The following is a 17,377-nucleotide window of genomic DNA, read 5'->3' as shown; positions in this document are numbered from 1 at the left end:
ATTGCTGCATGTGTTAGGCCATGGTTTGGCATGAACTTGTGTTATGATCCCTACAGATGGTCCTACTGGAAAATTGATCCCACTCAGAGACCTGGCTTGATAAATCACGTTTGATTTAGTTTGGTTTTAACTAAGTGGTTCCTCACTAAAACATAAATTAGAATTCTGTTGCAAAAGAAATTTAGATAAAATAGAATAATCCAAATTATCTCTTTATTTTTTATTATTTTTCTTTGGCTAACTCATTTCCTGTAACTTCTTAATATCTTGGAGTTAAAGTTTCTTAATTTAATTTCTCTCTGCTTTTCTTTCTCCTCTCTTTCCATTGTGCTATAACTTTTTCCTTCTCCTCAATTTTGCATCTTTTATTTCTCTAAGTCATTTTTGTAAATTTCTAATTGTACATTAGCTAATTTCAGTTGTGACATCCGAGTTTCAGATTTGCTTCCTACCAATTGTAAACGCGGTATAAGCACTTGAGGTATCTATCCTTATGGACTCCTAATTTTAAGTCTGTCCTCAATGTATCTGCTAATTAACTCTGCTTAGCTGTAGCCAAAGGTTGTAAATAATCCACTTCCACTTATATCTTCCACTTCCAGAACACTCTTAGTAACTTCTCAAGCCATCACCCAACTCTGTGTAATAAAATTCACCACAGCACAGCGAATTTGAACCCAGAGATACTCTGTTACTTTGACAAGAAAGACACAGATCCCTCTTAAACAACATGAATTCAGAGTTCTGGGATGAGCCTCCATTTGTTATTGCCTTTGCAAAATACCATAGGTTCAACTAGCATTGCTGCTTTTCTGAGGCGACCTAATGCTCATCTAAATACGTTTTTAAATCCGTAGGAATGCTATTTCTGAATTCTAAATAGTCAGGCAGGAGGCTGGAAGAATGCAGCAGGCCAGGCACCATCAGGAGGTGGAGGAGTCAATGTTATGGGTATAACCCAGCCTCAGGACCCTTCTGAATTCTTCCTATGTTAAAATTTGCCTTACATTCTCAATTTTCTCTCTAAGTGATCCAAACCATAAATCCCAAAACATGTCTTTCTCCCCTACAAATTCCAGATGTTTCTTTCATGTCATCATAAATTAAATTTGCCAAGCTTCAGGTACAAGCTCATAAACATTAAGTATTGCCTGTCTGTTCTCACACTGCAGATTGTTCTTTTGACAGGCTGGCATTAACTGCCCTAGCTATACCTGTCAAAATATCTTGTAACCTCTTTTGGCAACCTCATCTGCCAGGTAATCTTCTCAATTTGAGGTAAAATGCCTTCCAACTCCATCCACATTCAATTTAGGCACTAAGTGTAGATTCATAATCATTCTTCTACTAATATTTTCTTCTTCATAACCCCTCTCAAAGACAAATAGCATCAGAGACTGTAGCAAGTCAGACAATCAGTATTCATGTAGGAGCAAATTACTGCAGATGCTGGAATCTGTACTGAAAACAACAAATGATGGAGAAAGCGTCAATGGAGAGAGAGTAAGCTAATGTTTTCAAGGCTGAATGACTCTTCATCTGAGCTGGTGAAGTGTGGAAGGGGCAGCATTTATGCTATAGTTGGGGAAAGGGGTGTGTATATGGTGTTGTAGAGTGTTGGTGGAGAAAAGATGTTGATATTCAGATTAAAGAATTCATGTTGGTTTGCCTTTATTTCAAAGCATCAGGAAATATCTCCCCTTTTGAGAACCTCCAGTGGTCTAAACAATCTTGTGTTCCTTTATCATGTACATGCAGGTTATCATTATGTTGGTAGGGTTCGTTTGCTGATTTATCTTCTACTAGCTGGTTTAATAGTATTGCTTTAAGCTGGCTATCGAGGGCTTTTGTGGTACAGTGATAGTTTCCTTACCTCTGAGCCAGAAGGCCTGGCTTAGAGTCCTGTGCGCTAGTGGTGTGTAATAACACCTAAACAGGTTGATTAGAAGATATCATTTGGGTCTTGTGGGGTCAAATATCATCTGGATCCCACTTTTTTTTTCCCCTTTGGTTTGTAGAGAAATATTTTTAACTGTTAGATTTACTTTTTTAGCAGTTTCAAATACAAAAACAATTGATTAGATGAGGTATTTGACTGTTTTCTGCATGTAAAATTCTACTTGCGAATAATGAAATTTAATATTGTATGATAAAATCACAATTCTTTAATAAAAAAATGTAGAGTTTAGGTATTGCTAATGATTCTCTGTTGGAACTAGTTAATGCTATGTTGAAAGGAATATAGGTGACTAATAACATATAATTTTTAAAAACCTCTTTCAGCTCTGGATTGGAGGCAAAGGATCAGACAAAATGAGAGGGAAAATCTATGTGGTAGACACAATCAAATGCCGTGTGGAAAAGGAACTGGTGGCTCATGTAGACATGGTTCGAGCACTGTGCAGTATTGAAGACAAATATGTTGTTAGTGGTGCTGGCAAAGAAGATGGGAAAGTTGCCATCTGGAATGTGGGGTAATTTATCATCTTGGAATGCCTTTTATTGTGTTGAACTTTGATTATTTGAGGGAAGCATGCAATTTCTGTACTTTGGCCCATCTGTTCAATAATGCTTTTCAAAGTATGTCTGAAACAAAAACATAGTACTTCAGAATTACTTAATGCATGCAACAGTGAGACTTGAAAATATTTTTATTTTATATGGAATCATTACAAATCTGCACTAATAAGAATGGATTTGATTTTTTTCACTGATTCATTTCTCTTGAAATTACATAGTGCAGACAGAAAAAGTTTTAAATTGGTGCTGGAGTGGAATGATTTGGGTTAACTTGAATTGTATTACTTCCATTGCGCAATTGACCATAACTCACTTTCTACTCCACTACTTTTTGACCGAATCATATATATCTATTACCTTTCACATATCAAATTAACCAAAGAAAAGGTAATCAGATTGCCAAATATGCAAAATCCATAGATCAGGCAGCATCTGTGGAGAGAAATGTTTCAGGACAATGACCGAAAAACTGTTTTTATTTCAGATTTTCTGTATTCTGCATACTATTTGTTAGTATTTAATTGGAACAATTTTATGTGTAAATTTGGAATTTATTACTCAATTGTATTTTTCATGTATTCGCAGTTACTAAGGGTTTTGTAGTGGTCACTCTGCAAACTAATAATTTATAAAGGGAGTGAGGAATTTAAAAAAAAGTGAAGAAAGGCTATAAAAAGAAATTAATTGCAATTTAAAAGCAAAAATCAAACTTGAGCTTGAAGATTAGATGTAATATAGTTAATATATCATTAATGAACTGCTTTCAATGTTTTTTTTTCTACAAGTTTGTAGTGCTATCTAATAGAATGAAAAGATCTGAAAATATTTTTCTGATCAATTCAGTTGCCTAGGGAAACAAAACACCAATATTTTTTGCAAGTATTTTGAAAACTACAAAATGTCAATACAACATCAAGCAGTTTTTTGAGCTTTGAACTTTAACTGTTGAAGGGCGATTGTCTAAAACTTCTGATTTTACCTCACTGCCTGTAGCGCATACTTCCATTATTTCCATGTGTCTATTATAAATTTTAATGTGTTTGATCAGACATATTTTAATTAATCTGAATATAGGTATAAAATATAATTCACTGCCTTGCATCTATTATCTGTTATGTTATGCTTAACACATAAAGGGTGCTAATTGCAGAACATTATTCAACTGTTACTAATTTTTCTTAAGTAAAAACAACCCACCTACCTCAATCTTCCAAAGAAAATTATATCATTCCCAATCCCTGCCCACTCAAATCAGTAAACCTATTATGATCCTGTGATTGATTTAATTGTACTTGACATAACACCATAAGAAAGGGATATCACAGTTGCACAGTGGTTAGTGCTGATTTTTCATAGTGCCAGGGTCCTGGGTTCAATTCCAGTCTCAGGCCACTATCTATGTGGAGTTTGCACATTCTCCCTATGTCTGTCTCCCAGTCTGAGCTAATCCCATTTGCCAGCATTTGCCCGATATCCTTCTAAACCCTTCCTATTCATGTACCAATCCAGCTGCCTTTTAAATGTTGTACAGGTTCACAATCTTTTATCCGAAATCTTTGGGCTAGTTGTTTCTTAGAATTCGGAATTTTTTAGATTTTGGAATAAATGACATTTTCACAGTGAAATAAAATAAATTGCCTAACAGCAACACACGTGAATAGCATGAAGGTTGAGACAGAATTGATGCCTGCCAATGCTGGGCCAAACTGCCATGTCATGTCTGAGTGATGTGGTTCGAGTGGGTGTGGAATTAGGTTACCTGTTTGTACCCCAAAATGATACTCCACACTCCACAAAAAAATTTCTGATTTTGGAGCTTTTCAGATAAAGGATTGTGTACCAGTAATTGTACATGCTTGTTCCATACATACACAATCCTCTGCATGGAAAGGTTACCCCTCGCGTCCTTTTTTATAAATCTTTCCCCTCCCACATTAAACCTTTGCCCTCTAGATTTGAACTCCTCCACCATAGGAAAAAGACCTTGGTTATTCACCCTATCCATGCCAGTCATGATTTTATAAACCTGTATAAGGTCACCACTCAGTTTCCAACGCTGCAGGGGAAAAAAAACACCCCAGTCTATTCACTCCCTGTAACTCAAACTGTCCTATCCCAGCAACATCCTTGGAAATCTTGTCTGCATCCTGTCAAGTTTAACACCATGCTCCCTATAGAAGAGCAACCAGAATCGTATTCTAAAAGTGGCCTCACCACGTAAGGATCAGAGGGCATAATTTCAGAGTAAGAGGTCACCTAGTTATTGCCAAATGTAAGGAATTTCTTCTGTCAGGATATCACAGTCACACAGTGGTTAGAGCTGATTTTTCATAGTGCCAGGGTCCTGGGTTCAATTCCAGCCTCAGGCCACTATCTATGTGGAGTTTGCACATTCTCCCTATGTCTGTCTCCCAGTCTGAGCTAATCCCATTTGCCAGCACTTGCCCGATATCCTTCTAAACCCTTCCTATTCATGTACCCTGTTAATTTTTTTACCACCAGGCTGGGTCATTACATATATTTCAAGCTCATAGAATTTTTTAATCAATAAGGGAATTAAGGGTTATGGGGGAAAGGCAGGAAAGTGGAATTGAGATCATCAGATCAGCCATGACATCATTGAATGGTGGAACAGACTCAATGAGCCAAATGGTCTGCTTCTGCTTCTATATCTTTATAGTGTTATGAAGTTTCTGTCTTTGCTTTAATGTAAATGTTTAGCCTGGCACAGAGAGATTACAATTTTTAAAACATGCAGTGAACGAGAAATGCAGCATTTGGTAAAAGTCATGCTGATTTTTTAAAATTGATAATTGCCTGGTAGTACAGAATTAAGCATTGCTAAAAAGAGAGATACAGTTGAAGATTTTCACCTTGCATTAATCAGAATTGGAATGCAAGAAACTGACTTGGAAAAAAACCAAAAATTAATATAGCATGAAATTAGAGTGCTGATTTACTGGTCCATGGTTGACTTTGTAAATATCAATCTTAGCTGATTAAACTCATACTCCATACTAGGCAGGTAGACTCTGGTTGGTTAGGGTGAAACAACAGGGTTTTGGCTGTCTCTGTAACTCTCTTTTTCTTGTAACATACAGACTACTCTCGAGGGCAAGTTGCAAAGACATTTGGTGGGCTCATGATCTTTCTAGTGATATATATGATTGGATAAGGTGACCTGGGAGGACAAATCATGTCATATGAGCTGCCCGAGACACACCAAAGTAATGTTCCTTTACACCGTTATCTATGATGTAATTGTGCAGAACATGAATTGGTCAAATGATTGAGTGTGAGCTAGTGCAGCCAATTCTCGTTTTCCACATACGTTCTGAAAGATTACTGTATATCCTGCAAAACATACACTTATCAAGAGCAGTATTATGTCCATGTACTCTGTTGACATTGCTAGCTTACTTACCATTCTAGGAAACCATTCCCATTTATATTTTATCACTATATCTGGGCAATGTAGTGCAACCAGTGTCTGAATCTGTTTCCATCAAACTCATGAACTTGATAGATCATGTAGTCGAGCTAAATTTCAGTTCTAATAATGCGCCCTTTTGATCGAATAATGACTAATCTTCCACCCCTTGAACACTTTCAACAGTCAGTGACACGTTTGCAATGTTTGACTCTGTAGCTGCATCAAAGATTCTTTACTCAATATAGTAAACTCCATTTTGCGCTTAGGTTTACCAGTTGAAAAGGAGGCATCAAACAAGATCCCTTTCCTTGATGTGTTAGCTAAAAAAATTGCCAATGGATTCTGTGCTAGTATCTGCCACAAGCCTACATTCAATGGCCAACATATGCATTTAATTGTAACAGTTTCATTTGCTGCAAAATAAGCTCATGAATAGACATTGTGAGAGGACGTATCAAGACTACCCGCATCAAATCATCATTCATGTGATATGTGAGTTCTGATGTCGTTGTGATATATTCTTGCTCCATTTCCTATGGCATTGCACTGACAATTCAGATGTTGCCTGCCTTTAATCAGCTCATTATGACTGACATTTAAAAGATCTTGCTGCATCTCTATGCTAACTAGTCAGCACTCTCTTCTCATGCTGTATATGTTTTTATTGTTAGAACAAATATATGTAAAGTGTTTGTTATATTGCTCAATCACCCAATGCGAGCACCAATATTCCATTTTTTAAACGCAACTCAAAAGGCTTTTTATTCGCATTTTAGTAGTTTGAAAGAACTCATGTCAGTTATTAATAAATAAAAATAAATTTTATCCCAGGAGTATTATTGAAGTCATAATTGAAAAAGGTATTTAACATGTTACCCACAGAGGGATTGTTCTTTTCTTATCAAAGAGGTTACTACACTTTTGTTATTACCTGTTACAGTACATTATTTCAGATAGTTAAGCTGTTAAATAGAATGTTTTTTTAAACCACAATGTAACTGATAGTAAACCTAAGCAAAATTAGCTGCATTTAGTGAGTGATCAAAACCAAAATAAGTTTCTTTAATGGGTCATATAAAATGGTTTTTATTTTCACAAATGTTAAATTGAAATTGTTATATAAATACAAAATGCTTTGTACATTAATTTTTTCTTTAATGCAGCACTGGTCATCTCATACTTGTATTTCTCAGATATTGCATATTTTTAATAAATACAACTCTTATAATAAAGACATACTACTATCTTTTTTGTTTCGTTTCAGAAGCAAATGCTCGACTCTGAATTTCTGGACTATTGCTAATGGCATTTTGTAGAATCCAAATGAGATGATTTCGGTTGCATTTTGTGAGAGTGGTAGAACAGAAAGAACCACTTTCCCTACAAGTGGCTAATTCGACTGTGGATTAGTGAACAGTTGTCAATGACTAAGACCGTTCACAGCTAACAGCTGTGTGATTGATTAGAGTCCTAGAGATGTGCAGCACGGAAACAGACCCTTGGTTCAACTCGGCCATACCAACCAGATATCATATCCTAATCTAGTCCCATTTGCTAGCACTTGGCCCATAACCCTCTAAACTCTTCTCTTCCTATTCATATGCCCATCCAGATGCCTTTTAAATGTTGTAATTGTATCAACCTCTACCACTTCCTCTGGCAGCTCATTCCATACATGTACCACCCTCTGTGTGAACAAGTAGCCCCTTAGGTCCGTTTTTAGATTTTTCCCCTCCCCCTAAACCTACGCCCTCTAATTCTGGACTTGCCCTCCCTAGGGAAAATACTTTGTCTATTTAACCTCTCCATGCCCCTAATGAATTTATAAACCTTTATAAGGTCACCCCTCTGCGTCTGATAGTCCATGGAAAATAGCCTCTTCCGATAGCTCAAATCCTCCAACATTAGTAACATTCTTATGAAACTCTAAAAGGTTCAGAAAAGATTTACAACATCCTTCCAATAGGAGGGAGGCCAGAATTACAACTAATATTCCAAAAGTGGCCTAACCAATGTCTTGTCCATGACATCCAAACTCCTAAACTCAATGCTGTGACCAATAAAGCTAAGCCTATCAAATGCTGCCTTTACTATCCTATCTACCTGCGACTTGACTTTCAAGGAACTGTGAACCTGCACCCCCAAGTCGCTTTGTTCAGCAATTGTCCCCAGGACTTTACCATTAACTACACAAGTCCTGCTCTGATTTGCCTTTCCAAAATGTAGCACCTCACATTTATCTAAATTAAATTCCATCTGCCACTCCATAGCCCGTTGCCCCAACTGATAAAGATCCTATTGTACTCTGAGGTAACCTTCACTGTCCACTACACCTCCAATTTTGGTGTAATATGCAAAACTTACTAACTACACCTCCTATGTTCACATCCAAATCACTTATATAAATGATGAAAAGCAGCGAACTCAGCACCAATATATTATCCAGTTCAAACTGGATGGTTGCACCTGGGCAGGACTAGAACTAGGAGGGTTTAAACTGAAATAATAGGGAGATTGGAATCTATGCACAGAAATGGAATAGAGGGAAATGACAGCAAAAACAGAAGACAGCACGGGAAATAAGAAACAAGCAGAGATCCAAGAGCAAACTTTTCTTGCCCGAAATGTTGATTTCCCTGCTCTTTCGATGCTGTCTGTGCTTTTCCAGCACCACTCTAATCTAGACTCTGATTTCCAGCATCTGCATTCCTCACTTTTGCCTCCAAAATTAGAACAGGACCACAGTGCAAGAAAATGGAACAGAACTGAGAATGTCTTTTAAAAAAAAACGTCTTCTGGCTTGGAGCATTCACAATAAAGTGGATAAATTAATCGCACAAATTAATATAAGAAATTCTTATCTTAACATTCTAAATCTTCCATGTTCTTCTACACAGTAAACACTGATGCATATACTCATTTAGTATCTCCCCTTTCTCCTGTAGCTCCACACAAAGGCTGCCTTGTTGATCTTTGAGGGCCCCTATTCACTCCCTAGGGACCCTTTTGTCCTTAATGTATTTGTAAAAGCCCCTTGGATTCTCCTTAACCCTATTTGCCAAAGCTATCTCATGTCCCCTTTTTGCCTTCCTGATTTCCCTCTTAAGTACATTCCTACTGCCTTTATATTCTTCTCAGGACTCACTCCATCTATCCTGTCTATATCTGACATATGTTTCCTTCTTTTTCTTAATCAAATCCTCAATTTCTTTAGTCATCCAGCATTCCCTATACCTACCAGCCTTCCCTTTCACCCTAACAGGAATATACTCTCTCTGGACTCTTGTTTATCTCATTTCTGAAGGCTTCCAATTTCCAGCCGTCCCTTTACCTGCGAACTTCTGCACCCAATCAGCTTTTGAACTGTCAAAACTACCCTTTCTCCAACTTAGAACTTCAATTGTGAGATCTGGTCTATCCTTTTCCATCACTATTTTAAAACTAATGGAATCACAGTCGCTGGCCCCAAAGTGCTCCCCTACTGACATCTCAGTCACCTGCCCTGCCTTATTTCCCAAGAGTAGGTCAAGTTTTGCACATTCTCTAATAGGTACATCCACATACTGAATCAGAAAATTTTCTTGTACACACAAATTCCTCTCCATTTAAACTCATTAACACTATGGCAGTCTATATTTTGAAAGTTAAAATCCCCTACCATAACTACCCTATTATTTTTACAAATAGCTGTGATCACCTTAGAAATTTGTTTCTCAATTTCCCTCTGACTATTAGGGGGTCTACAATACACTCCCAGTAAGGTGATCATCCCTTTCTTATTTCTCAGTTTCACCCAAATGACTGAGGACATAGTTCTGGGAATATCCACCCCCGGACAGCTGTAATACTACCCCTTATCAAAACACCACTCCCCCTCCCCTCTTGCCTCCCTTTCTATCCTTCATGTAATATTTGTATCCTGAAACATTTAAGCTGCCAGTCCTGTCCATCCCTGAGCCATGTTTCTGTAATTGCTATGATATCCCCAGTCCCATGCTCCTAACCATGCCCCGAGTTCATCTGCATTGAAATAAATGCAGTTTAATTTATCAGTCCTACCTTGTTCTCTGCTTTGTCTCTGCCTGCTCTGACTGTTTGACTTGCTTCTGTTCTTAATTGTACCAGTCTCGGATTGATCTATTTTCTCACTATCTCCTTGGGTTCCACCCCCTCCACCTTCGTAGTTTAAATCCTCCCAAGCAGTTCTAGCAAATCTCCCTGTCAGTATATTAGTCCCCTTCCAATTTAGGTGCAATCTGTCCTTTTGAACAGGTCACTTCAACCCCAAAAGTGCTCCGTATCGTCCAAAAATGTTAATCCTTCTCCCATATACCAGCTTCTCAACCATGCATGCATCTGCTCTATCCTCCTGTTCCTGACCTCACTAGCTCATAGCACCAAGAATAATCCAGATATTACTATTCTTATGGTTAGATCTCATGGAATACAGGGAGAACTAACCATTTGGATACAGAACTGGCTCAAAGGTAGAAGACAGAGGGTGGGTGGTGGAGGGTTGTTTTTCAGACTGGAGGCCTGGACCAATGAGTGCCACAAAGATTGGTGCTGGGTCCACTATTTTCGTCATTTATGTAAATGATTTGGATATGAACATAGGAGATATAGTTAGTAAGTTTGCAGATGACACCAAAATTGGAAGTGTAGTGGACAGCGAAGAAGTTTATCTCTGATTACAATGGGATCTTGATCAGATGGGCCAGTGGGCTGAGGAGTGGCAGATGGAGTTTAATTTAGATAAATGTAAGGTGTTGCATTTTAGGAAAGCAAATCTTAGCAGGACTGATATACTTAATGGTAAGATCCTAGGGAGTGTTGTTGAACAAAGTGATCTTGGAGTGCAGGTTCATAGCTCCTTAAAAGTGGACTTGCAGGTAGATAGGACAGTGAAGAGTATTGGTCAGAGTATTGAGTACAGGAGTTGGGAGGTCGTGTTGCAGCGGTACAGGATATTGGTTAGGCCGCTGTTGGAATATTGTGTGCAATTCTGGTCTCCCTCATATTGGAAATCATGGCTGATTGGTTGTTATCTTCCAAAATCGTATAGATCTCTGAACAATTACTACGGATGGTAGCTATGTAATCGCACTATTTTTAGAAAAGGAGCTAGAGAGAAAATAGGGAATTATAGATTGGTTAGCTTGACATTGGAAGTGCAGAAATTCCCAAAGATGAGGTTTATAAGCAAAGCAGTTGGGGAAAGAAGCGAAAGGATCAGAAAGAGTAAACATGGAGTTATAAAAGGGAAATCATGCCTGATGAATCTACTCAGTTTTCACTGTAATTAGTAAAGTTAGTAAGGGGGGTCTTGGATGTGGTTTACTGACTTTCAGAAGGGTTTGCTAAATTCCTACATACGAGATTAGCATGTAAAACCAGAGCATATTGAATTGAGGTTGTGTATTGATATAGATAGAAAACTGGTTGGCAGACAGGAAACAAGATGGAAGTAAACTCCAGGTTATAGTCCAACAGGTTTAATTGGAAGCACACTAGCTTTTGGAGTTCCGCTTCTTCATCAGGTGGTTGTCTTTCAATTGTGTCCTCCACAACCACCTGATGAAGGAACGTCGCTCCGAAAGCTAGTGTGCTTCCAATTAAACCTGTTGGACTATAACCTGGTGTTGTGGGATTTTTAACTTTGTACGCCCTAGTACAACAGCAGCATCTCCAAATTATAAATAAACAGGTCTTTCTTCAAATGGCAGGTAGTGACAAGGGTCATGCAGGGACCCCAACTATTCATGATTTATATCAATGATTTAGATAGGGATCTAAATGTAATATCTGCAGGTTTGGGAAGTGTCCTGTAGTCAGTATTGCAGTGAGGCAGGCTGAGAAAGAGCCCCATAGTTAGCATTGCAGTGAGGAGCAATGTACCCCACATAAAACCCAAGCTGATCCTCAATGAACAGATTATTACTATGTAGGTGGCCATTTGATAGTACCATTAATGATCCAATTTATCCCAAAAGAGCTGAACTCCAGAAGTGATGTGAGAGTGACTGCCTTTTGATCAGGACCACATTTGACCGAATGTGATATCAATAAGTCCTAACAAAAATGGAGTCAATGAGAATCTAGGAAAACTCTGTTGCTTAGAGTTCTATCAGGCATGTAGGAAAATGGTCAGAGTTGTTAGAGGTAACTCACGTCAGCTCCAGGACATCTCTGCAGGAGTTCCTCACAGTAGCATCCTAGGCACAACCATCTCCAGCCGTACCATCAATGACCTTCCCTCCATTTCAAGGGCAAAAGTTCGCCGATGATTACAACGTGCAGGACAATTCATGACTCCTCAGATACTGAAGTAGTCCATTTCGAAAGACAATAAGACATAGAAAATATCCAGGCTTGGGCTGACAAGTAGCAAGTAACACTCATGCCTTACAAAATGTACTGCAGAAATTCACTAAAGATCTCTGGACAACACTTTCCAAACCACAGTGGCTCAGGGGTTAGAATTGATGCCTCAACACCAGGGATCCAGATTTAATTTCAGCCTTGGGTGACTGCACATTTACATATTCTCCCTGTGCATGAGTGGTTTTCTGTAGGTGCTCTGGTTATCTCCCACAGTCCAAACGTGTGTAGATTAGGTCGATTGTCTATGGTAAATGCAGGGTTACAGGGATGGGGTGGGGAACTGGGTCTGGGTGGATTGCTATCTGGAAGGTTGGCACAAACTCAAATGGATCAAATGGCCTCTTTCTGCACTGCAGGAATTCTAATGAAACCACTTGCATCTAAGGAGGACAAAGGCAGGAGAGACATGGGAACACAATTACCTGCACGTTCCCCTCTGTGCCACTCATCGCCTGACTTGGAAATATATCAGTGTTGCTGGAATTCTCTCCCTTATGGCATTGTGGGTCTGTTCAATGTGAACTGCAGCAGTTCAAGATGGTAGCTCACTATTAATTTCTCAAGGGCAGTGAGGACAGGCAATAAACACTGGTCAGGCAACAATGCCCACATCTCACAAGTGAATTAAAAAAAAGCTTTACTGAAGATGAGCTGATAAGGTTGTAACTAACAGGACGTACCTAGACAACTTTCCTTGTTGGGTAGATCAAAAAAAATGTTTGAGTTAGGAATGAGATCAATTCACCCATCAAGTCACTCCAGAGCCATATCATTTGCTTTTGGAGACTAATGCAGACCAGTTATGGACATTAATAAATCAGTTTCATTGTCACCATTAAGACTACCCTCTGATTCCAGATATATTAATAAATTTATTTTAAATTCAAAATCAATTTAAGTTGATGTAATTTGAACTCATACGTATAGCATTAGCTGTGACCTCTGGATTAGTGATCTAATCACTACCACTGTCACCATCCTCTTAGGGAACTTTTTCATTATTAAAGATATTAAGTCAGAACTGAAATCTTTTGCTCCATTATTACTGAACTGCAACAAGATGTGTGTTTTTCTGCTTTACCACTGGAGGGACACATTGTTACATTGTAACTACCAAATTGTTATAGGGAATCATAGTCAAAATCCTCCCATATTCTTTTCTATAATTTTTTCCTTGTTAACATAGCTTTCTTCATCATGCATTTCCTTTTTTACGTAATTGGTACAGGGAGCTTAAAAGAAAAAGGTAAAGTCACCATAGTCCTGCTCTGTCATGAGAGAGACAGAGGACTGGTGATGATTTAACCTCATGGTCAGCATGCCTCAGAGGCAATGCAACATTTTGGTAACTTCATCAGGAGCTGAACCAACGCTGGTGACATTACTCTGTATTACAAACCAGCCATCTGAGTGAACTGACAGCTAGCATAGGGGATTAAAGATAAAGGGATGTCATTGGTTAATCTGTAATAGAACCATTGAAGTTTTCAACATCAAAATTGAAAAACTATCAGATCTCCTGAGCTTTCTCTTCAGGAAAAACTGCCCCAAAGTTCCCCAACCAACAGTGTAACTAAAATTTGAGAACCATTCTCAAACATTCTCTAATGTGTTCACATCCTCTGCTAATATGGCACCCAGAATAGTACACCACTCCAGCATAGTTTTAAGTAGTGCATTAGAACATAGAACATTACAGCACAGTACAGGCCATCGATGTTGCGCTGACCTGCAAAATTAATCTGATGCCCATCCAATCTACACCGTTCCATTATTATCCATACGTCCAATGCCCGTTTAAATGCCCTTAACGTCAGTGAGTCTACTACTGCTGCAGGCAGGCTGTTCCATGTCCCTACTACTCTCGGAGTAAAGAAACTTCCCCTAATATCCGTCCTAAATCTATCACCCCTCAATTTAAAGCTACGTCCTCTCGTGTTAGCCTTCACCATCCGAGGAAAAAGGCTTTCATTGTCCACCCTATCTAACCCGCTGATCATCTTATATGTCTCGATTAAGTCACCTCTCAACTTTTGTCTCTCTAATGAAAACAGCCTCAGTTCCCTCAACCTTTCCTCGTAAGACCCTCCTTCCATACCAGGGAACATCCAAATAAATCACCTCTGAATCCTTTCCAAAGCTTCTATATCCTTCCCATGAAGTGTCAGCTTCATTTATTTGAAATCCCTGGAGTGGGATTTGAACTGACAAAATTGTGACTAAGAGTTCAGAGTCCAACCAACATGCACCAAGTCATTGAGTATATTTAAGACAGAGATATAGATCGGTTCTTGATTAGCTCCAAGAAAGGGTCACTCAACCTGAAACATTAACACTGATTTCTCTCCACAGCTGCTGCCAGGCATGCTGAGTTTTCCCAGAAATTTTGGTTTTTGTTCTTGATTAGTAATGAAATCAAGAGTTACAGGGAGAAGGCAGGAGAAGGATGTTGAGAAACATATCAGCTATTATCAACTGGTAGAGCAAAATTGATGGGCAGAATGGCCTAATTCTGTTTCTATATCTTACAGTCTTATGGTCAACTAAAGTTGGTATACAGCAGTTGTGAACTATTCTCATGCAGTGCCATATCTAACACATTATAAATTATCAGCATAACCTCCTTGCTTTTGTACTCAACCCTTCTAATGAAGCCTAGAATACTGTACACACATTTCTTTAATGACTCAGGTACATATATTCCTAGATATCTCTGCTCCTGCTGTCACTCCATATTCCTTGCATCAAAATATATCATCTCATTTCTCTTCATTAATCTTCATCTGCCACTTATTCACCAACTTAATCTAGTTTTGAAGTTCTACACCACCCCCTTCACAGTTTACAGGGCTCTCCGTCTTTGTCTTGTCTGCAACCTTTAAAATTATTCCCTGCACAAGATCTAGATCATATCAGGAAAGCAAAATTTTCAACACTGACCCCTGGAGAACGCCACTAGAAAATTTCCTCCAACCTGAAAATATCCATTAACCATTACTCCCTGCTTCCTATTCCTCAGTCAACTTTATGCCCCTTTGCTACTGTCCCTTTGATTCCAGGCATTATATTTTTCCCTGGGACTGCATTTAACACCTTTGGGATATCTATGTATACCTTTATAGAAGCCAAGGATTTGAATGACAGCTAGGGATAAGATCAGATCAGATTTTCCTACAGCCGAGGAGTTAAGAGAGTGACAGGTGCAGATGTATTAAAGCAAATGAATTGCCAAAGGATAGATGGCTATAAATTTTAAAACATCACTGCAGGACAAGTTGCATTGTGTGCCAGGGTCACTCTCAATGTGAAAAAAAAATTCCAATCAGGAGCATTAATGCCATTAAATAGGAGTACATTCCAAAATAAAAACACTGAAGGATTCTGCTTCATGTGGCTCTTGTGCTGCTGAAATATATTTGACCTTAGGAGCATGCTGGGCTGCGTTTTGGAAAGCAGGTATTCGTGTGCCCCACTGCCAATGTTGCCATTTTTCCTTTCTTTAGCATGTCTCAAATTTGAGTTTTTTTTGAAGAAATAACGAAGACAATTGATGAGGGTAGCGTGGTGGATATGATGGATATGGATTTCAGTGAGTTGTTTGCTAACCAGTCTACATGAGGAACCTTGTCAAAGTTAGATTGCATGAAATACAAGCAGACATAGCCTTTTGAATACAGAATTGGTTTGAAGAGTAGAAGACACAGGGTGGTAGTGGAGGGTTGCTTTTCAGACTGGAGGTCTGTGACCAGTGGTGTGCCACAAGGTTCAGTGCTATGTCCACTGGTTTTCTGTCATTTAGAGAAATGATTTGAATGCAAACAGAGGAGGTATAGTTAATAAGTTTGCAGATGACATCAAAATTGGAGGAACAGTAGGCAGCAAAGGCGGCTACCTCAGAATACAACAGGATCTCAAGCTGGGCCAACGAGCGACAGCTAGCGTTTAATTTAAATAAATGTGAGGTGCTGCATTTTGGAAAGGCAAATCAGAACAGAACTTGTACATTTAATGGAAAAGTTCTGGGAGGTATTGCTGAACAAAGACATTCCAGTACAGGTTCATAATTCCTTGACAGTAGAGTCACTGGTAGATAGGATAGTGAAGGCAACGTTTAGTACACTTTCCTTTATTGGTCACAGCATTGAGTATAGGAGTTGGGAGGTCACTTTGCAACTGTACAGGACATGGGTTAGGCCACTTTTGGAACAGTGCGCGCAATTCTAGTTCCCTTATCAGGAAGGATATTGTGAAACTTGAAAGGGTTCAGAAAAGATTTGCAAGGATGTTGCTAGGGTAGGATTTTAAATATAGGAGGCCCGAATGGCTAACTGTTTTCCCTGGAGCAGAGGCTGAGGGGTTTATAAAATCATGAGGAGCATGGATAGGATAAATAGACAAGGTCTTTTGCTTGGGGTGGGGGAGTCCAGAACTAGAGGGCATAGGTTTAGGGTGAGAGGGGAAAGATAGAAAAGGGACCTAAGGGCAACATTTTCATGCAGAAGGTGATGGGTGTATGGAATGAACTACCAGAGGAAATTGGGGAGGCTGGTACAATTACATTTACAAGGGACCTGGGTAGGTATATGAACAGGAAGGGTTGAGGGGGATATGGGCCAAATACTGGCAAATGCAATTAGATTTGGTTAGGATATCTTGTTGGCATGGAGAAGTTAGACAGAAGGGTCCATTTCCATGCTGTACATCATGACTCAAATGTTCAAAATCAACAGGTTACAAGGCAAACTGTCAATCATTCTAACAATACAGGGATGGCTTCCCAAATCACTGTCCTTGGAACAAACTTTGGCACAGTGGTTAGCACTGCTGCCTCTCAGCACCAGGGACACAGATTCAATGCCACACTTGGCAAGTATGTGAGAGGCTTGTACGTTCCCCCCATGCTTGAGAGAGTTTCTTCCAACAGTCCAAAGATGTGTAGCTTAGGTGGATTAACCATGGGAAATGCAGGGATAGGTTAGGGAGTGGGGCTGGGTGGGATGCTCAGGGCTGGTGTGGTTTCAATGGGCTGAATGGCCTGTT

General features: G+C 39.1%; 1 protein-coding gene across 2 annotated transcripts in view; it reads left to right on the top strand.

Moving 5' to 3' along the window:
• dennd3a (DENN/MADD domain containing 3a) overlaps positions 1-7,161 on the top strand; it is a 109,651-nt gene extending 102,490 nt beyond the window's left edge. For both annotated transcript variants that reach the window (XM_060823811.1, XM_060823809.1), the window contains 2 exons: positions 2,284-2,474; positions 6,220-7,161. In XM_060823811.1, coding sequence (XP_060679794.1) covers positions 2,284-2,474; positions 6,220-6,232 — 204 coding nt within the window. In that variant the 3' untranslated portion in view covers positions 6,233-7,161. The remainder of the gene's footprint in view (positions 1-2,283; positions 2,475-6,219) is intronic.
• The last annotated feature ends 10,216 nt before the right edge of the window (positions 7,162-17,377 follow it).

Source organism: Hemiscyllium ocellatum, chromosome 4 (assembly GCF_020745735.1).
Source record: "Hemiscyllium ocellatum isolate sHemOce1 chromosome 4, sHemOce1.pat.X.cur, whole genome shotgun sequence".
NCBI classification, from domain to species: Eukaryota; Metazoa; Chordata; class Chondrichthyes; order Orectolobiformes; family Hemiscylliidae; genus Hemiscyllium; species Hemiscyllium ocellatum.
The sequence above is the reverse complement of the archived record's forward strand: the minus strand, read 5'-3'. Positions and strand labels throughout refer to the sequence as shown.